This window comes from Heliangelus exortis, chromosome 11 (genome assembly GCF_036169615.1).
Source record: "Heliangelus exortis chromosome 11, bHelExo1.hap1, whole genome shotgun sequence".
NCBI lineage: Eukaryota > Metazoa > Chordata > Aves > Apodiformes > Trochilidae > Heliangelus > Heliangelus exortis.
The window spans coordinates 7,792,285-7,813,419 of NC_092432.1; the positions used below are offsets into that span (position 1 = coordinate 7,792,285).

A 21,135-nucleotide genomic window follows, 5' to 3' on the forward strand; every position below is an offset into this window, starting at 1 on the left:
TCTTTTCTCTGGCCTAGGGACTCTTTTGAGCCTCCAGATACTTGTTAAGCCTCCATGGAGCAAAGACAACCTTCTGCAAATCGCTGGGATCATACAGTGACCATGGTACTGAGCTTGGGCACAGTGGCTAAAAACTGGTGATCATTATTCCATGCTCCAGGTTCCTATGGTGGAAGATGCGAAACCTGGAGCAGAAGGTGATTCTAAGGGTGAAATGGAAGGAAAGCTCCACGGATGGGATTTCCCAGTCACTGCCTGCCATCTAGTGCTAGCACCAAGCTGCTTCAGAGGCAGCAAGCAACAACCACCTCCAACCTCAGGGGAATTCAGCTGTTAAACTGGAGCCAGCATCATTTGCTCATCAGGCTCCCAGCACTGAGGAGTTTTCCACTGTGCTCCTCACTCTGAGCCAGGGCCAGGGAGAGGTTTTGGAGTCAAACAGCCCAAATACTTGGAAAAGCAGTCCGGGAATGAGCAAAGATGATGTTGTGTTGCCAGGGTTGCAAACGTGATGCCCAGCTTCAGCAAGCTAACTAAATGCAACACATCTTGCTGCGTGGCACATTGTTACCTTCAAGGTTGTGTCGTTGCCATCAGCAGCTCTGATCAAAGTGGTGCACACAGATAGGCTAAAAACAGGGAGACAAATGGAAGCATGAGGGGAAGGAGTGAAGGGTGAGGTTTGTCATCTTTGCAGACTGAAAACCCACAGAAAAACGGGAAACAACAAAATCAAGTAACAAGGGCTTTGTGAGTCATTCTAGTGCCTGGAGACGCTTTTGAATCTTCTCATCTGGTTCAACCTCTGGGCAACCACTGGAGCAAGAACACAGTCCCTATAAGACACTTGTAGACATTGGGTTAGAACCAATAGCAGGTGATTTGGAGGGTTTTACAGGTCTTCAGGCAATCACAGAGGGCTGATGCTTTCCTTCCTCACCCTTCACTTGGAGCATACCCGTACTCACAGCCCTGTCAGCTTTTTGCACCTTTGAAAGGGCTCTGACACTTACCTACTCACAAAGGCAGGAGAAAGCAGGCAAGACAGCTACAGCTGAGAGTTCCCAGCAGCAGAAACAAAGGAACCTGAAATCCAGAAGGATCTGGGATTAGCAAGGTCTGTCCTGCTCATTGTGTCCAGCCCCTGACAGATCAGGAGCCTCTAGCACACTATAGAAGGTCATTTTCTGCTGTGCCACATCCCCTTCTTCAATGCAGAGGACAAGACTGGACACTGAGCTGTGAGCACTGGTGGAGCAGGAGTGCTCCCCATGGGTGCCCCCTCCAGCAGTCACCCATCCTGCACACTGAAACAGGGAACTCACTGCCATTCCGTGCAGGGCACTGGTGGGATCAGACACCAAATTCTGAGCCTGCCTCTTCACCAAGACCCTTGTCTCTTGGCTGCCCACTCCCCATCACTGCTTTCATCCATTTCATCCATTTCATCCCATGCCATTTGCTAACACCATGGCCTGGGAAACAGCTGCTGCTTTACAGAGGGGCATGTTGGGTCTGACCCAAATGGGCTGTACTCCTCCTTTGGAAAAGGCAGGCAGGGCAGGGCAGCAGCTTACAAACAGGCAGAACCAGATTTACTGATTAGCACATGGCTCCAATTTCCTCCAGTGCTTCCAGAAAAGCAATAGGCGACATTAACAAAAGGATTACTCAGAATTCAAAAGCAAATGGGATTTGTGGCCCATTATATTAACTGGGGACTAGGGAAAGCTCTACAGAGAGAGAACACTGCCAGCAGGTCACCAAACCAATTATTAAGAGCTCACAGATCACGAAGCTAGATATATACACACATCAAGATAAATTTCTATTTGCCTGCAGAAGCAGGACACAGGCTGAGCCGCCCTCCGAACCCAGTGTGCTTTTTCTATGTGCCCATTAAACCTGGATTATATCTTGTTACTTTCCCCAATAACTCACTTCTCCCACAGGTTTAATGCTATGGAATAACATTTGGGAGGGTAAAACCTGAAAGGAGAAATATAATGGGCATAATTACTTTGATAGATGAGAGAGAGCAGAAAGCAGGCAGGCAGCACACAGGGCAGGAGCACTCACGCTCACCCCTGACATCTCTCACCACCCTCCCAGCAGCAGCCTGGTGCTCCTGCCCCAACATCCCCAGCATTCTTCTGCCCTGAGTCTTGAGAGGGACAGAAGCCCTCAGACACAAGATGACTGGCCTCCACATCAGCTCTCACCCTAATCTCCAGCAGAGATCAGCTCAAGCTGCAAATTGTTGGCTGTTAAATCTTTTCCTAAACTTCTTGGTAAGATGTGATAGTGGATGTTCATGGCAGTCATGCAAAGGCTCCTGCTAGCACACCGTCCTTCTGGATGTCCTGTGATGGTGAGCCCTAAAGCTTTATATACACTGCATAAAGGCTTCATTGCCTTGTCTGGGTTTTGAAGGAGCTTCATTTTAAAGTTGCTGACTAACCCTTCACATTTTGATTGAGAAATGCCCCCGGGTCTCCAATCATTGCCTATGAAGTCCTGCCAAAGGATTTTATAACCTCCAGATCTGTTAGGAAAAAGTAGCCTTGACAGCAAATCTGTATCTAGGACTACCTGAAGGGGCTTTCTGCTGTCAGCATTTTGTACTCACCTCACAAATTCTTAGCTTTGCTTGTCGAGGGCTTGGTGTTAAGGACTGCATATTATCTGCAAAGCTTCTGGAGCAATTTTACCCTGAGTCCAAAGTTCCTCCTATTTTAATATTCATTCTTACTTTTGCAGAGATTCACCCAAGTTCTGACTTCTGCCTGTCCCACTCTGTCCTTCCAGTGTGCTGGTTACACCAAACCAGAGTGATGATTTCACAAGAAAAGGAAGAAAAAAGGTATCCTCAAACCAGAAGAATGAGACCTGACCCACTCATAACAGTGGTGATCTCAGACTTCCCACAATGTGTTCTGCTGGGTCTCCACGCTGCCACAAGCAGGAATGGGCAACACTTACAGAAACATCAGGCACTGCCAGGAAAACCCTCTAAACAGACAGACCCCTTCCAATCCAAACACAGGAGCCTGAATAGAACAAAAGCAAGGTAACTGATGCTGCTGAATACCCCTTATCCTACAGATTAGGGATTGAGCCAAGAGGCTGCCCCAGCTGGAACAGCCAAACTCCAACCCACCATGAGCCAGCCCACACCTTGCCTTGGCAGGGAGGGATGCTGCAGGGTGCTCCCTGCATGAGAACAGCTCTCCCTGCTCTAACAAGTTCATGGTTTATTTGGGAGCAATAGCACCTCTCTTCCTACAGGTTTTCTGAGAGCAGGAAGCATGCCCATGGCTATGGCAGCCTCTTCTGCCTCTTTATGTATTTATCTTCCAAATGTTGAAGCCTTTGGTTGCTCAGAGCCAGCCAGGAGCAGCAACAAACAACAACATTCTATTGGGGGAGAAAGCATATGATTCTGAATAGTTCACAGTGTTACTGTACCAGCAAACAGGAGAAGGGCTCTGCTATGAGAGCACCAATCCCAAAAATTGCAGACTGGGAGGGATATCAGCTAGGGAAGATACTTTGTAAGGGAAATACAGGAAAGCTCAACCTGTGAAGCTGAAAAGTGGTTTCATTAGGACTTGTTACCTCTCCTTCACTGAAGGGGAGTACTAGCATCCAATTTGTCACAAAGAAAACCTTCATCTCTCTCTCCTGCCATGGTGGCTTGAGCAATTACTTAGATACAGAACTTTTAGACTGCAACTGATCCTTCCATTTGTTTCTGCTCCTGAAGGCTTTGAGCAGCAGCTGCTGGACTGCATCACACCAGGGAAAGGTCATTTTGATATGTTTCCTTCCCCACTTGAGGGAGGAAGGATCTGCCTTTTGTATAGCACCCTCATGAATGGAAGTGTCCTGTGCTGAAAAAGGCTTTGAGGAGCAGGGAATCCTTGCAGGCTGACTGGTCTGCAGCTTCCTCCCCAGTGTGTGCAACCAGGGGAAGAGAACACTCAGACACTGGCAGCCACAGCACTGATCTTGCATTGGAATTCTTAGGTGAGCCCCATAGCATTGCTCCCAAAGTGAGGTCCTTTCCAAAACACCTCTCTGGAACACATTTCAGGAGAGCTCTTTGACTGATCTGACTGTGCCTTGCTCTGAGGAGCCACAGCAAACTTGGAGCCTTCCCAGGTACTTGCTGTGGCTTCAGGTTCGTGTAGAGAGATGTCACAGGAGGAGGCCTTCACCAAGGTGAGAGAAACCCTTCTGGCTTTGGGTGCAAACAAATTCCAAACTCCCCCAACACCCAGGCAAACATGTGCCGGGTTTTCAGTCACGTTTGGAAGTGGAATTTAGTGCTCAACACAAGTGAAACGCTCCCTCTGCTCTTTGTGCTGGACCACAGGAGGCAGACTGCAGCTGCATCAGCTCTCTCCCAGTCATGACTTGACAGGCTGCTTCTGATCCAGGAGACAAAAAAGCTCTCTCTGAAAAGGTTTTAAGGCTTTATGTTTTAAGGCTTTCAGTAGTTTACAGTCAAAGTATATCCCACCAGCCTGCCTAATCAGACTTCAGCAACTCTGCAAGGATTGTGAGTACAGGTTTGCACTGAGTGGAAAGACAACCACATTCCCAAAGGAAAGTACCAGCATCATTGATCTACCACAGGACCTCTGGGAGTACTGGGGAGATGAGAAGGTACAAACCATCCTCTCTGCTAGGAAACCTGCATGATATCCTCCTGCTTTTTCTCTCACCAAAGCCAGAGCTGGAGGAAACAGGCCACAGGGAAGAACCAAGAAAAAGCTTGCAGGATCTGGGATTATTTGCTATAGCTGGCTGAGGTGCAGCCTGCAAGTAACAATTTGTGTTTTAAGTGGTAAGAAAACAACTTCAGCTTCCAGAAAAGACCAAGCTTCTGGCACACCTGTTACCTGCATTTTTTTTTTTTGCCTTGACTTGAGCACAAGGAAAAAAAATTAAAAATGTAGGAGGCTGTTGATTCTGATCTTTCCACTGCTGAAGGGAAATACACCCAAAGACAACACCCAAAGACTTGTAGCTTGAGCTAGCCAGAGAATCAGAACTGCCTGGCTCTGCAGATCAACAGCCTTTCAGTACAGCCTCTTCTGGTTTTGAGAACAAGTAAGCACAGATTGAACAGCATTTTATATACTTTGAAAGTTTTGTCCCAGCAACACACAAACTGCCTCTGACATGGGAAATGGGGCAGAGGGCTTGGCAAAGGGCATGTCCTAAGCCTGTGCCTGCAAAGCTCTGCTCAGGAGCTGTGTGCTACAGAGCCAGCAACAGCCTGAAGTAGGGCAGCAGAGAAGAGCCGAATCCTGAACTCAGTCCCAGCCTGAGGGGAAGGACTCCTCTCCACAGGAGCTTCCAATCCTGGAGAAGGCAATAGCCTCTCCTCTGACAGTGCTGACCTCAGACTGGAAAAAAAAAAAATCTTCAGATCTTCAGTTTTTCAGGCATGTATTCTGCTCTGCATTTATTTCCTCTTCACAAGTGCTCTCAACTCCTCGCCAGGCCTGCAAGGGTGCTTCAAGAAACCAAGTTTGGTTTTGTTGGTAATCTATGGCAAGCCTTCAGCTCCCAAACTGCCCAGCATCAGAAAACAGAAGGCTGTTTACCCCAATAGCTTGTGGAGTGATTAAGGATAGTTTTAATTTGAGGCCTGCAGCTCAACAGCTCCCAAAGGATTGATAAAAAAATATATAAAGCAATCTTCACTTCCACCTCTGGAGGCTGAACTCTCCTCCAGTGATTAACAACAGCTATTTCTTCCTCTCTCCTTGCTGCTAAGAAGCTGATTCTACACAAGGTCCAGCCAGCATTGGGCCCACACTCTGTCTACCAAACAGTGACACAACAAGAGAAAAATCCTCCAAAACCAGAATCGGCTCCAGGCAAGTGAGATAGCATTGTATAAGCCCAGGATGGATATTCTAATAAAGAAATTGGGATTAAAGGTCAGGTTACCTGAAGCAGACCTGGCTGGGCTGGGTTAGCAGTGCTAGCCTAACATAGCAGCAGCAAGAGCCAAGATCTCCCCTGAGCTTGAGGCTGCTCCCAGCAACATTGCAGCAGCCTTCCCCCAGCAGCCAAAGTTTGCCTCTCAGCCCAGAGAGAGAGCTGCTGCTCAAGCACTCCCTTCTTTCAGTGCCTGTTGCTACAGCTTGAGGCTCAAGAGGAGGGCAGCGTGGGTGAGGAAGTAGCATTCATCTGAATAAAGAGGTGCTGCCTACTCCTCAGGCATCCGTGTCTTCCACAGCCTCTGCACATCATGAACTCCAGGCCAGAGGCAGCTACAACAGAGATTAAACATAAATTAACTGAATATCCCAACTTGCAGCTCCTCAGAAACACACCTTCTGTCCAGAATGGCTTGTTCCCACCTGGACACACAGATAACCCTCTAGTGCTGCTCTTATGAAAGGTGCCAGAAAGAAGCATTAGCTGCTGCTTAGAAGAAACCACTTGAGTTCCAGACTATAACAGGAGGCTGGTGAGAGGAGTGAGCCTCCCAACTATCACAGCCCCAGGGAAGTGCACACTTGGGAGAACAAAAGATCACAACACACATTTCCAGAAGAGGTGGAGGAGGATTCAACAAGAGCAAAGAAATGCCTGAGGAAAGCTTCACTTCCTAGTTTAAGTTTTAATATTTATTTAGTACAGGCCTGGTGAAGAGAACTCACAAATGAGGCAAAGGCAAATTATCCTCCAGAGCCCAAGTTAACATCTCATACACACAGACCACACAAAGCAGCAGCTGTGCTCCTTCTCCCTGGAGTGATGTCCCACATCTTCCCCACCTGCTGGAGCACAGCCTATTGTTTATAAATCCAGAAGGAACTGATTGACTTTCTGCAGGTATTCTGACTTCAAGTAATCTCCCAGTTCATCCTTTGTGACCCACAAGTAGTCTTCCTTCAGCTTTGCCTGTGACAAATCACTGCTCTGGAGGAAGGCTTTGAAGAAGAATACTTTGGCTCCCAAGTTATCCTCAGTCCTGATGGCCCTGGGGAATTTATATTTGTAAATCCCGTATGGTGCATTCCCCAGGATTTTGGCTTGAATGTGATCTCCTGCAAGACCCCAGCAACACAAGAGAAAGAAAACAGAAAACAAGATGTAAGAACACAGAGCAACAGCAACTGCTCTCCTGTAGGAACAGACAAGACAGCATAAGTCACTCCTTGTATCCAGTTCAGACTGACTGTTCCCTCTTCTGAGCAGACACACGCTGTCAGTTGCAAGCCTTTTCTCATGAAAAAACAATTTGTCCTGGAGTCCAGTGAGTCCTCTCTGAGTGACAGAGGGAGGGAAAGGGATATTAGGCTTTACCACCCTACATTGAAAACCAAAGACGTGGGTTTGCCATCACCCATCTGCCCCAAAAGCTGCTGCCAAGAGACAAGACGGAAAGAGAAGCCATATATGTGCCTGGTGATGCTCCAACCTCAGACCACGAGGGCCTGACCTGGCACCATAGCTGCTGGCAGCCACAGAACCCAATTCACAATCTGCCAGCCCAGTCAGCCTCCCACACGCTGCAGTCACCCTGCAAGGGTGCACTGTTATGGAGCTGATTACCCCAATTCTTGCCAGAAAGCCCACCCTACGAGGCTCCATCTTTCTGCCATGAAATGCCTCTTCCCAGCAGACAGGAGGTGATTTCAACACAACAGACGGCAGCTATCCCTCAGGTAGGACAAGGGAAAAAATCAACTGGGAATAAAGGAGAAAGGACCAGGCAGACAGTGGGGTACCCACCCAAAAACGTAGACATGGCTCTCTCAGCTGTGTTTCGCAGCGTCTCACCAGGCTGCCATTCCACTTGAGGCAGGAGCCACAGCTCCTGGTTACCAATTTTCTGTTTCACCAGAAACATCAGGTTCCTGTCCAGCCTCCTGTTCAATGATGTTCGATTGTTTTTTTTATCAGCATCTGCAAAAAACAAACAAATGCTCTGTTACATTTCTGAAAGAAATTTATAGCAAGCAGCCTGGACTTCTAGCTTGGCAAAAATTAACAAAAGCATTAAGGAGATCTTGGGAAAGAAGAGACCAAACATTTCTTTTGCCTGGAAACAACATCCATTTTCATAATTTTGCTCTGGTAAGGTTGAACACACACATCTGCAGCATAACAACATTAATTCCTTTATCAGCCAGTTAATTCCTCATGTGCCAACAGTGCTGCCAGAGTCAAGCCTCTCTTTACAACAAATAAAAAGTCAGCAAATACCTTCCCTCCACTGAATTGCACTCCGCTGTTTATGACACACGATTGGGGTGTTCTCATCCACCACAAGCTTCAGCCTGTACCTGTTATCCGTGGAGCAGCTTTGAATTGCAGCAACTTTTGTTCCCACTTTTCCTCCAGATCCTGAGCCATGATGACCTTTCTGCCAGGTGCTTCATCATTATCATCGTAAGGGCTTTCCTTCCTCTTCTTGAGCAGCTCTTCCTCCTCCAGCTTTTGGATTTCATGATCTGAATAATGGCTTTTCTCCAGCTCGATCTAGTGGGCCAGCAGAGAGAATCACAGACTGCTTTTAGTTGGAAGAGACCTTAAGGACCATCTTAACTTCCCAACCTCTCTCCATGGGCAGGGACACCTCCCTCTGGACCAGGTGACTCCAAGCCCCACACAACCTGCCTTAAATTCTACTTAACAAGCAGAATTAAATTATTTCTCCACCACTTAATGCAAGATGACAGAATTCCCCCGAGCATGACTTCCCTGCTGGGACAGAGCCTCAGGGACACCAACAGCACTGAGGAAGAGCATGACCCAAGACTGCCGGAGCAACAAGGACGGCATCATGGCGAGAAGAAACATCACCCCAGGTGCCTCCAGAGGGTCGTAGCGTTCCCCAACCCGGGCTGGTAGCCGTGGCCGGTAGCCGTGGCCGGTCCCCGGTAGCGCCTCAGGCCACGTCTACCAGCCCCAGGTGCTCTCCCCTACGGCGGCCATACTTCCATCCTCATGCCCCCCAACACCCCTCTTCTACCTGCCCCATGAGGGCCGCCATCTCTTCCTCCTCCTTCTCCAGAGGCTGCGTGATACGGGGCAGCCGCAGCAGGCACATAGCCCCGAAAAGCCGCCAAGGTCGAGGTGCAGCAGCTGTGGAAATCCATCGACCCCAACCCGCCGCCGGCGCCTTCTTGGGCGCCGCCATGGCGCATCCGCACAACGCGCTGCCCGCCGCCATCTTCCCTCTTCCTCCCTCCCGTCCTCCTCCGCGGTTACCGGGGAAGCGCAGAAGGGGAAGCGCCATGAGCCTGGCGGCCGCCTGGCAACGGCTGCTGGGAGCGGGGCGGGGGTGAGCGACGGGGACGGGGGGGCGAGCTGCGGGGACGGGGGTGGGGAGGGGGGGGTGAGCGGCGGGGACGGGGGTGGGGAGGGGGGGGTGAGCGGCGGGGACGGGCTGCCGTGAGGGGGAAGAGCGGGACGGGGCTCCCTCACTCCTGGCAGTGGCGTTCGACTTCTCCCCCCTTACACAATCACCCGGGACTTGCGGCTCTCCCCTCGCAGACAGCCCGGGGGAGGCTGCGGTCTCCTCACCGTTCTTTTCCCATAGGGGCCCTACGGCCGCCCTGTGCCGGGCCCTGCGCACCGGTTCCCCGCGGCTGCAGGAGGTGGCGAAGGAGACGGCGAAGGAGGCGGAGAACCAGAGCGTGCCCGACCTGAGGTGAGTTGGGACGGGGCTGGAGGGCGCGGGGGGTGTCCCTCTCTGTCGGATTTGTCGCCCTTGGGTTTTTCAGCCCAGGAATTCAAGCGGGTGACCTGACTCAATCACGGGCTCAGTTTCGTGTCTTGCAGAGAGAGTCGATTTCTCCTCTCCTTCTTCCTCCTCTCCTTCTTCCTCCTCTCCTTCTTCCTCCTCTCCTTCTTCCTTTCTCAGTACAAAATAAATCTTTGCACAGTTTACAACTCAGCTGATGAGGGGGTTCTGGAGAACAGTCCTGACTTCTGGAGCCCCTATTACAGGAAAGACACGGATGTGCTGGAGTGTGTCCAGAGAGGGGCCATGAGGATGATCAGAGGGCTGGAGCACCTCTCCTGGGAGGACAGACGGAGAGAGTGGGGGTTACTCAGTCTGGTTCAGTTTGGTTATTAGGAAAAATTTCTTCACCAAAAGAGCGGTGAAGCATTGGAACAGGTTGCCCAGGGAAGTGGTGGAGTTACCATCCCTGGGAGTGTTCAAAAAACAGGTAGACATGGTGCTTCAGGAGATGATTTGGTGGTTATGGCAGTGTAGAAATGATGATCTGAAAGGTCCTTTCCAACTTTTGATTCTATTCTATGATTCTACAGTTTAAAGACTGAGTGCTTTATAACTCTTGTTTTGCTTCTCAGTCCTTCAATCCTGCAGCGGAGCTTCATAAGATGGGATGGAAAGGTGTATGAAGAGATCCCAATAGCTCACATCAAAGCTACGTACAACAAGTAAGCAATCAAGCCACTCAGTCCCTGCTCTCAAGGAGAATAAAAGCTGACAAAACTCCCTGGGCTTCAGCTAGTTACTATTTTTGATCAGTAGGCTCAAAGGAAAAAAAAAAAGTCAGGAGGTTGGTGTTAATGACTGGGAAAATAATAATACTAAATGCAAACCTCAGTGCTTTTTGGGAAGCATAACTGTTGTTATAGGGTTCTTAACAACAATAAGACTGTTACTACACTTTTTTCAGTACATCCCGATGTGAATAATTAGATGCCAGCTGCTTTAATGGCAGGTTACTTACAGCCCTCTGCTCTAGCACTATTACTTTACAGCTGTTGAAAAAATTGCCGTATTTTCCATGAGAGATTGTTGTGTTTCTTTAGTGATCCCTGCTTTGTTATTTTACTGCTTCTTAAAGCTTTTTCAAGTTCTGGAAATGTTTTGTGCTTTTGTTAATAACTGGAAGAGTTAAAATGCAGCAAGAGGTCGTTCTGAAAGGGCTGAGCAGTATCTCAGGTACACATGGATAAAGTACACCTTATCTAGAAAGGTTTTGCCACCTTTCCCCCTAGAAGGTCACTGCTGGGGAGTCTGTAGCTGTTTGTGTAAGTGTGTACCTCGAAAGAGAGTGCTGAGCTAGGGTGACTTGGAGAAGGGAGACAGAGTTCTGTGGTGAGCCAAGCCAGTAAGCTGAATGCAAGAACTGGAGAATAAAGCTGCTTCTGTCTTGCTTCTTTCTTTTGCCCTTCTCTTTCTCTGTAGCACCCACATCCAAGTGGTCAGCTTTGACAACATGCCATTTGCTCGTACGTCCTGTGGCACAGAAGGCTTCCAGAATGCCAAGAAGGGAACTGCCATTGCAGCACAGACTGCAGCCATAGCAGCAGCAGTGGTGAGTCCTCACCTGATTATCCTCACATGCCACTGCCTGAGCACATATCTTGTTCGTTGGCATCACTCCAGAGCTCTGTTCTTGTGCACTTAAGCAGCAGGCTGCTGCTTGCTTGTTTCCCTAGCTTCACCTGACACAGTGCTCATCTTCAGACACAGCATGTCTGAAACAGCAGTTTAAAATCTCCAGCGGGTGACTGAGCTGAGCAGGTTGGGATGGGGAAATGCAACTCGGAGCCAATACTTTTCCACCTCCAGTTTGCATAGCTCCTTTCTTTCCAAGTCTCAGCCATTTTGGAAATGTAGCCCCTGAACCAGCAGCAGTTCAATTTTTGCTCTGTGGGGGAGTGAGAAGCAGTTGTAATTACTGGCTGAATGTTTTGTATTTCCTCTCTGTCACAGGAGAACTGAGCTCCTGACAGCAATTCAGTCAGAGAAGGTGATGTCCTTGCAGGTGTAGTTTCCAGCTGCATACAGTTACTGTAATTGTTCCTAAAAACCATGCAGGTGTCCAGGTGGCAGGAGAAGATGAGACTGGCTGTGTCACAGTTCTCATTAAAGCAGAATGATGAAGCAAGGTTAAGCTGAAAGTCCTTACCTTAATTTAGATGGAAGTCTCTCCAGCCTTTCGTATCAGAGGTGTTTGGTACCACTGCTGGCCAGCAGCTTATTGTTGAGGAATTTAATAACATCTTCACTATTAGTCTGTTCTCATCAGAGTCTCTTAACAGCTGCGTAGCTGTGCTTGGCCAGATTTATTCTGTCATTGTTGAAGTTGGTACATTTTTGCACCTGACCACAAAAAGCAAGAGACCCCGAGGAACTCCATCCACGTGGTGGCAGCACTGCTATGCTTTACAGACTCCGTTTTTCATTTTCCATTTGCAAGCCCATAGAATTTTTTGCACTAAAGGTGTGGACTCCTGGATGGCAAATTTAAAGCTTGCCTGCTTTTCTCATTTACCCTCTAGAAGAAATCCACTGATCACAGGAAAGGAGTCACTGCATTAGAGAAAGGCAAACAGCCTTGAGTTAGTCCTTGTTGGTCTTTTGCCAGTCAAGTCAAATATCTATGGATGTGTAAATTTCTGCCCTGGTTTTAGGTCTTGGATAGTTTGATCTTGAAGCTTTCCCTGTGTATGAGAGTTGACACCCTGGCACAGACATTCTCTTGAAATTACTGTGGCTGTATCCAGGCTTCCTTTTTTCCTAATGTCTTTGTGCAATAATCCCCATATTTCTCTTTTGTATCCATTACTACCTAGTCTTTTTTTTTTTTTTTTACTTAAAGAGTTCTATGATAGTGGGTCAAAAAGGAATGAAAGACTCCTAGGGATGCAGAGCAGCAGTAGTTACATCAAAGAGAACTAACCAGCTGTTCTTTTCACAGAAAGCACGTGGGAAGGGTGTATCACACGTACGAGTCATGGTGAAAGGACTGGGACCAGGACGTAAAGTAGGTGTCAGTTTCTTTTCATGTTTTTCTTTCTCAGGCATCATGCAGCTTTTTTAAATTCAAGCTGGTCTTGTGACTTAAAAACATTAACTTTTTTTTTTTTTTTTTGTGATGTAGAAGAATTCATAACTTAAGTGCCTAGAAATTAAATTTTAGAATCATTAGAATTTTAGAGTAGTATCACTTTGGAGGCAGGATAAAAGCTGTATTTGGAACTTTCCCATTTAAAGCAGGAAGATCAATGGGAACGCTGAAAGGAGTGGAGCAGATAGGTTTAAACTGTTCTTTCTGGTACAAATTATTTAAGATACTTACAAAGCGGAATCACTAGAACAAGTTCATCATTTCATGGGGGACCAAACTGTTTCCCCTTGAGCTGTTTTCCTTCTCTGCTGTTCAGTCTTTTGGTAACAGTGTGTCATCTGCTGTCTTTTGCTTCCAGGCTGCCATCAAGGGTTTGACTATGGGAGGACTGAAGGTCATCTCCATCACAGACAACACCCCAATCCCGCACAACGGCTGCCGCCCACGGAAAGCCAGGCGCATGTGAGAGTGGAAGAGGCAGGCAGCTTTCCATGTCAGCTCATGCCACAGGGACTGGGTTGAATGTTGCTCCTGAGACAGAGTCTGGAAAGCCACCCTCCCTGGAAATACTTGAAGAGGGAAGCTTGAAGAAGAAGGACCATCTTGAGCCTGAAAAGCTCAGGTGGTAGAAGCTGGTGGTAAAAGCAAGAATATGTGTAAACCCTTAGTGGGGAGCCTCCTGTGTACAAAGTTTGTTGATTAAAATGTTGGTCTTTTGACAGCCATTCCTGCTCTGTTCCCAGAAGTATTTTGCATTATTACTACTGCCTCTCAGCTGCTTTCTTACCACCGTATGTGGCTCTTGTCTAGCCCTCAGTGCTATTATGGCACTTAAGAGGTGGAAGGGGAGCTTGAGGACTGGATCTCTTTCTAATCCTCTGTAGTAAACAACTCTGTGGGGTCATACCATCTTCCTTCCCTATTTCTCTCACTGCACAGATGTGGAAACAAGGTACGTGGTAACTCTGCCCCTTCCCCCGGCTTGCAGAGCTCAGTGTGCTGTGTTAGAGGTGACTCTCCCTCTTAGCACACACATTTTTCCAAAGCTTTGTTGTGACCCTTTGTTTAACCCAAGCTGTAGCTGGCCTGCCAGTGATATTGGCAAATGGAATATGCCAGTTCTTCTAAAGAGGCTGGGATCTTGGCAGTTTTGATGCTTGTCATCTCTTTAGTACTGCCTTGGGCACCATGAACTGGATTTTCTGGGGTCCTGGGTAAAGCAAGCAGGGTAGGCTTGAGGAACAACAAAATGCTGTCAAGGAGATTTAAAACACTTAAGTCCTGAACTGTACCTCAGTATATCCACAGGCAGCATGAGCTTGTCAGGGGCCTGTGATGTATTATTGCTGTCCCAGCTCCATCCAGAGAGGATTTCTGCCAAGCAAATATGTCTGAGGCTCTCTGGAGCATTAACCAGGGAAGGTAACAGCAGTAACTGTCTACAGGATTGATCTCCTGGATGGCAGAGCCTAGCAAAGGGCAGCTCCTTGAAATACACACTGCCAGAGAAGCCCTGGCCATACACAGCATAAGCTGGGCAAGTATTTCACCTGTGAACAGAGTGGGGTTTGCTGCAGCCAGCAGCTCTATCACAAACCCAGAATCTTCCTTTCTATTATTGCTGTCATTCCTCCTTAGTTTCTTAAATTGCATAATTAACTATTCCTCTTTAGAGAAAGGGTACCATGGCAACAAGGCAGTGAACCTCCTTCATGGGGCTGAATGGCACATGGCAGGTTTTGAAAGAAATCAGTCTGCTTAGAAGAGGCTGTTGAGTTGCATTTGACAGAAGAAAACAAGATTGGGATCAATCCCCTTACCTTACTCCAACTGTCTGAATTTGTATAGAGGGTAGGTTACCTTAAAGGGAAGTCCCTTTAACTGTCACAGATTTGACAGCCAGGTTCTTTCATAGATGTCTGACACACTAGAAGAGCTTCCCTTGTGCTCCAGAAATGTGGCTGAACTTCTAGTGACTTCAGATTCCTCTTTTTTTAGGAAGACACCAGGTCAGCTACAAACTGCAAAGACCTGATTCTCCCAAGTATCAGGGCAGGTAGGTAGCTGGGTGAACACCAAGTGGTTTCTGTGCTGAGCCGTGACCAGACCTGAGAAGAAAGGAGGAGCATCAGTCCACCCCAGCAGCCTTGTCACTTGGGTACTGTCAAACACCTAGAAAACCAAACACTACCATTCTCTACCATGAGCTGCTTGCTGCATCACTGCAGCAGAAGTGTCCATATCAGATAAAGATGACAGAATAAATTGAAAAATAAGATTAGGAAGAGATTTGCAGTCCTTATGAGATTCAAGGAAGAGTAGGTGGATGACTCAAGAGACAGAAAAAAAGGAGAAGTCATCTTTGTCTTATTCAGACTTGGAACCAAGGCTGTACCCTTTGAGAAGGCCACATTTTGTGAACATTTTAGGAAGCCTACCAATACACCACCACTGCTTCTACAGGGGGAAGTTTTATCTCAGTTTATACCCAGCCTAGTTCTGGTACCTACCCCTATTTCTTCCCCCACCTGACATTTTTATAGGACCCTCTGACCTTAACAGCACAGCCTGATACTACTTCCCACGGTTCAGTGGTTGGATCTGCACAGTACCGTGCAATATTCATTTGTCTTCCAAACCCCCAGCTCTACCTACCTTCCCTGAGTTTTGGCACGGTGTATCAGCTGTGCAGAAGTCACATTTTTCCACCCACCTTCTCTCCTGCCCCCATGCAGCCCCCCCAAAGCCATATCCCACCTAAAGGCTCAGTCTGAGCTGTTCATTCCACAGCACCTCCCAGGCCTCTGGGGCAGCATCAGTGAGGAGGGGAGCTGCACAAAGCAAGCTCTTCAATCTCAGGCAAGGGCTCAGTTGCTCCATCCAGCACACACTGTACAGTGAAAGAAGTCTTAAAACTCTCTATTGTCATTCATCTTGCAGGGAATTAACAGACACCAATAGCACTTAATGATTTCCTTACCCTTCAGATGAAACTGTTAATTAAGGGCCTGGTTTTAGTCAAGCTGCTGGTGTTTACCACTTCTAATTGCTTTTTCTTGGTGCCTGGGTGGAATATTGTTTTCTCCTGGCTCACATTCCTCCTGAGCAGCAATTACTTCACTCCTCAGTGGCATGGCCAGAGCATTACCACCCTCATTTGGGTCACATCCACTCCCTTTGGGCTTTCTCATTGACTTTGGGACATTTTTCCCTCCTCTCAAAGAAGCCTTGTTCTGTGAAACAAGCTCAAAAGCTGCTACCAACCATCATCGGTAGCATGGTTTGACCCTGGACTCTCCAGGGTTTTTCCCTCCGTTTTAAAGTACCACATGGGTCATTTTTCATCATATAGGGGTGAAACACAAACCAGTGTTCTGACTTACAGATAAAATGCTGCCTGAGGTCTCTTCACCCCTTAATGAATGCCATACCACCTTGGGGAGTTAGTGTAACTCAGTTACCCTTCCCTTGGACAGGGATGGCACCTGGTGACTTGGAAAAACACCCTCCAGCCTTCTCCCTAATAGTATATGATTCTGCAAAGAGGAATTATTCCCCTATCCCCAGCAACAAGGTCTTTCTACATAGAGCTGCAGCTTTATCTGCTGAATTGGTGATTTACTATTTCTGATGTGAGCATCTCAGTGACAAGAGCCAGGCGGCCAATTTCGATCCCTTTGTGAGATTCAATTAAACCATTAATTAAGTGATGTCAGTGTCCTTTAACAACCGACTGTATACACAAGCAAGGAAGGAGTAGGGGACAGACCCTGCAGTGCTAATAAACTGTAGCAGCAGGGGTGGTTTACCTCAGCCCAGCTGCAGCTGTTAGGGACATCTGTGCAGTTTTTGCTGGCTTTCCCTCTGGTATAGGAATACCTGGCCCAAGATGTGCAAAAAGTGGGCCAATGAGGAGGTGTTTATAACCCAAGAGCACCTCTCGGGAGCTTCTGAGAAGCAGCAGTTAAAGTCAGGTTATGTTTTTGCACTCAAACTTTGGCAAATAATCACTGTGCTACTTTCACACCTGACGTCCCTGCCTGGCCCCTCTCCTCCTCCCAGCTGCCCCTCCAACCTCAGCCCAAAAAGAGATCAAGGATCCTAAGACTCTATTTGTGCTTTTCAGTGTTCTCCTCTCCCCTCAAGAGGCATTAATGGATACTCAACAGTAGAGAGAACTGCTCAGAGGTTCGACTAATGAACTGCCTAATAGCATCCAAGTTCTCCTGCTGATGGTGAAGCAGGGCTGTGAGATCCTCTTGGGGAGCTGCAGAAGGAAGCCAAATCTCAATGTTAGTCCCTTTTTCTGAAGCCAATCACCCCTCCTCTGCTGTGCTCTTCAAGCTCACACTGTGCTAACCCCACTTGTCAGTGTCATCTCCCTTCTCTGGAGTTCACAACTCTTTTCTTCTACCCACATATGCTCAAAGCTGGAGGCTGTGCACAGATCCAGGACCCAGATCCAAACCTTTCAGCAGCTACAAAGCCCTAACAACCACTCCTTGGGATAGCTGCTCCCAACAGCAGCTTCACTTGTTTTTCTGGAAAAAGGAGGTGGGAAAAAGGATTGGATGTGAGGGACTGAATGCAAAGTGAGGATGCAGGCAACTAAATGGTAGATCAGGAAAGGGAAAGAATGAGGAGACAAAAATGCAGGAAGAGAAAACACAACATTAAAAAAAAACCCAACATTTCCTAAGGCTAAAATCTCCCACCTGGTGGTCCAAGACACAGCACAGATTAGGAGGATGCAAGGAAGGGCTTTCCCATAGCAGGTGTGCTTCAGGATCATTCCCCTTTTCTGCTCTCCCTGCCAAACCTCCACACCAGAGGCATGGGGTGGCCTTGTTCAGCAGCCCTCCCTGCCAGCAGACCAGCTCTTGGGGGCTTTCACTTCACCATCTGAAAGAAGGCACAAAGACCACCCTAAAGCTGTGTTTAGAAAATGCTCCAAAGCCTCTCCAAGTGGCAGTAACAGCCCTTGAGACCTTCCCTTTTCAAGCTGGCTCCAAAATTCCCTCCTTTGTGCTTTGCAACTTAATTTTACAAGCCAAACTTTAAGCTGGAGTGGCTGGCATTGATGTCCACTGTACCTCCTGGCCACATCACTTAAGAATTCCAGCTTTTAGCCCCTGCTCCCTCTATGCAGCAGGCCAAGGCTTCCCACTGCACATAGGACTCCAGGTAATAAACAAAACTTGGGGCCTTGAGCTAGAGAAAAACACATATTTCATTGCCCATCCCCTTCTACAGGTCCCAAGATGAGGTGGTGAAATAGGACTTAACCACTCCATGCACCAGCCCTCAGGCAAACAACAGGCTCTCCTAATTGCCCACCATGGATCTCACACAGCCCCTTACAGAGACATAGATGCTGCCTTTCATTTCTGTTCCTGCTGAATCCACAGAAGCACATTACTAATATCCCGAGCTGCCAGGGTCAAACCAACCAAGGAATGTAAGTAACTTTAGACAGCCCACCCCCCAGGGCTACTCTAGAATGCCAACAGCTGGGAAGCAGCCTGCTGGGAGATGTTCTGAAAGGATCTACCTTTGCACATGGCTGTAAAACCAGCCCTGTTTACTGAAATCCCTGCAAGAGAAGTGCAGCTGGCTCAGGAGATCCCCTTCCTCACGATCCTGCAGCCAAGGGTGGTTGCACTTGTCACCAAAGGGCCAGCACTGAACTGGGGCAAACCCTACTGGGTCACAGCCATGCAGCAGAGCTGCTCTCCCCAGCCCTTGAAGTCAGCGGGTCAGCACCAACACCTCCTTCAAACCTGAGCCCTCTCTGGAGAAGCCAGCATGGGCAGAGCCACTGTCTGGGGAGATAAGGGGTAGAAGGCAGGAGGAGGACAGATTAACTCAGACTTTGCTGCTGAAGCCAGCCAAGCTGCACTGCACAATTGTGTTGTTGAAATAACATTTGTCTGCCCTATGTTACAGGAGACCTTGTTTGGCTGCCAGCTGCCCCTTCTCCTTTACAAAAGCGGGATTTTATTAGCATTAAGGACTCACCGGTCAGGGCTGAACCAGTGACCTACCTACACTGCCACAGGTATCAGCACATCTGAACCTTACCCTGGCCTCAGGCCCCAAAAAATAGGGCAGCAGCAATGAAAACCATCCCTGACAGCCAGAGACACGCAAGGGGGGTGATGCCAGCGTTCCGGGAGATGTCCCCACTGTGGGGACAGCGTCCACGCTGCCAGATCCCACGGGATACGGGTCCAGCCCAGCAGCGTGAGCCAGGGCTCCCTGCTTGTTGCCCCTCACCTCTCCACACTCGCTATTTGAACCTTTTTCCCCCCAGACCAGCTGCTGGGTGCTGCAAGGCCGTTTCCATGCAGATGGCTGCTTCTCCCCGTTGCCGTGGCGACAGCGCTGGGCGCCAGCCGGCTGGAGGCAGGAGGGTGAGGACCATCCCTGCTTGGTGCTCACCAAGGGCAGCGGGTACACCTAATCCAACACTGCTCCATTTTATGCCTTTGAGGAGCACCGAGGAGCTACCAAATGACCAGCTCTGCAGCAGCAAACCTTGGAGGGGTGCCCACTGCTCTTATTAACACCCTAAAATGATGGGGAAGAGCAGCCAGCTGGCTCTGCTGGGGCTTCCCTGCCACCTGCCTGGCTTTCACCCTCCCTGGGCCCCCTCAGAGCTGGTCCCGTGTGTCCCCTGGGTCCAGCATCCTCCTCCAGCAGGGATCAGGCCTGGGGTTGGATGTCAGCTCCGCCAGCACATCCTCACCAGCCTTGTCCAGGGTAACCAGATGCTGCTACCCCGTCCATCAGGCAATGGAGGGGAGACAACACCCAACTCCCTTTTGTACTACTCTGCCTCTACCTGAGGCTGTCACAACACACCTGGATGGAGGAAGGATGCTGGCAAAAAGGAAGAACCTGCAGAAGAGTGGCTTCCAGAATGAGGGGTACATGTCCAGGAGCACCAGTCCTCTGGACAGAGCTAGAGCTGCTCTGGTCCACACTTTGTATGCTGCAAAGCAACTGGGGAGAAAGTCAGAAAACCATGGAAAGCAGAAGTAATATGTTCTTGGCTCAAAAAAGGCTGAACTCCAGCTCATTTTGTTACCTACAGAAAATACACTCCTCCAAAGGCACCAAGTTCATACTTGTACAAAGCACTATGCAGAAGATGCTGAGGGCTTTGCAGTGTTACCCACAACTTTCCACTGCCCTGCTGCAGTTTTCAGCTGCAAAGCATAGGGTTTTCATACACAGCAGCCAAAGTGTTTGCTGGTCCTCCTCCAGCAAAGTCCCCTGGGAGGCACTTCTCCCTGTGGTCCTCTCTTCTCTCTGGCCTGCCAAGGGACCTGGGCACCCACAAAGCATCTCCCTGCCCTGCTCCTCAAACCATCCCCAAATTTTCAGATGCACTTGGCATCCTCACAAAACCGAGGACAGCAATCACCCCACCAGCAAACTGCAACAGCTAGAAGGTGCCCTAGGAAAGCATTTGACTTCTGGGAGGAAACAAACAGGAGACACAATAAAAAATTACCTCTGCCCAAATGCAGCAAAGCCTGTGGGCTCCTACAATGTCCTCCACTTCTTGTTCACCACCCAAGAGCCAACACGTTACCCAGATACTGCAGCACAGCTTCTGAACAGCTGGGACCAGGGGCACAGTGCCCCTTTTGTGTTCTCCTCACACACAGGACCACAGTAGTCACCCACAAATTACTGGTTTCCAGATTGCTAGCCAAAAACCAGTGCTGTACTTTTATGTTCAAAACATCAGGAAAAGAATGTGCAGTTCAGGGTTCTACCCACATCAGAGTTTTTCTGAGAACTCATTTCCTCACGCAGTAAGTACAGCTCTTCCCTGAGAAACACAAAGGCAAATGAGCCCTCAGCCAGCACAAGGCTCTAGCAGTGGATGCTGCTGACTGATGAGCAGTCAGCCTGGTGGGCAGGTAGTGCCAGGCTGTTACTGCTACAATGTCTGGCTGCACAGCTCAGCCCACATCCCCCACAGCCCTGAAGAAAAAAAAAAAAAAAAAAAAAAAAAAAAAAAAAAAAAAAAAAAAGATTAAAAAAAAAAGCCCTTTCACAATTCCCTCCTTCTGAGGAGTATTTCACCAGAAAAGCTTTTACAACTATATAATAAGAGAGGGAAGCACAAGGCTGCAGGCACATCAACAACCTGGACTCTGAAACTCAGGAAGCAAGGCAAAAAGCAAACCCATAAAATCCTGTCCTGTTGCGAGCCCACAGAACCATGAATTTTGCAAAGTGCATCTAT

General features: G+C 48.5%; 1 protein-coding gene and 1 long non-coding RNA gene across 2 annotated transcripts; both read right to left on the reverse strand.

Moving 5' to 3' along the window:
- Positions 1-6,631: 6,631 nt before the first annotated feature.
- Positions 6,632-9,289, reverse strand: MRPL46 (mitochondrial ribosomal protein L46). Its single transcript, XM_071754309.1, has 4 exons — positions 9,008-9,289; positions 8,319-8,514; positions 7,765-7,938; positions 6,632-7,076 (listed from the first exon to the last, which is right to left on the reverse strand). Exons 1-4 carry the CDS (start codon positions 9,272-9,274, stop codon positions 6,826-6,828), a joined length of 888 nt encoding a protein of 295 aa, XP_071610410.1. The 5' UTR covers positions 9,275-9,289; the 3' UTR covers positions 6,632-6,825.
- A 3,336-nt stretch (positions 9,290-12,625) lies between these two features.
- LOC139800823 (uncharacterized) lies at positions 12,626-18,326 on the reverse strand. The gene is made up of 3 exons (XR_011727961.1): positions 18,159-18,326; positions 17,588-17,774; positions 12,626-14,980 (listed from the first exon to the last, which is right to left on the reverse strand). It is a non-coding gene; the product is annotated as an uncharacterized lncRNA (long non-coding RNA).
- Positions 18,327-21,135: the final 2,809 nt, after the last annotated feature.

Excerpts from the sequence above, each read along its gene's own strand:
- MRPL46 (XM_071754309.1), bottom strand. The coding sequence starts at position 9,274 with ATGGCGCTTCCCCTTCTGCGCTTCCCCGGTAACCGCGGAGGAGGACGG. Across the intron at positions 8,515-9,007 it reads TGGCGGCCCTCATGGGGCAG|ATCGAGCTGGAGAAAAGCCA; the intron begins GTAGAAGAGGGG and ends CTGGCCCACTAG. Across the intron at positions 7,939-8,318 it reads AGCTGCTCCACGGATAACAG|ATGCTGATAAAAAAAACAAT; the intron begins GTACAGGCTGAA and ends TGTTTTTTGCAG.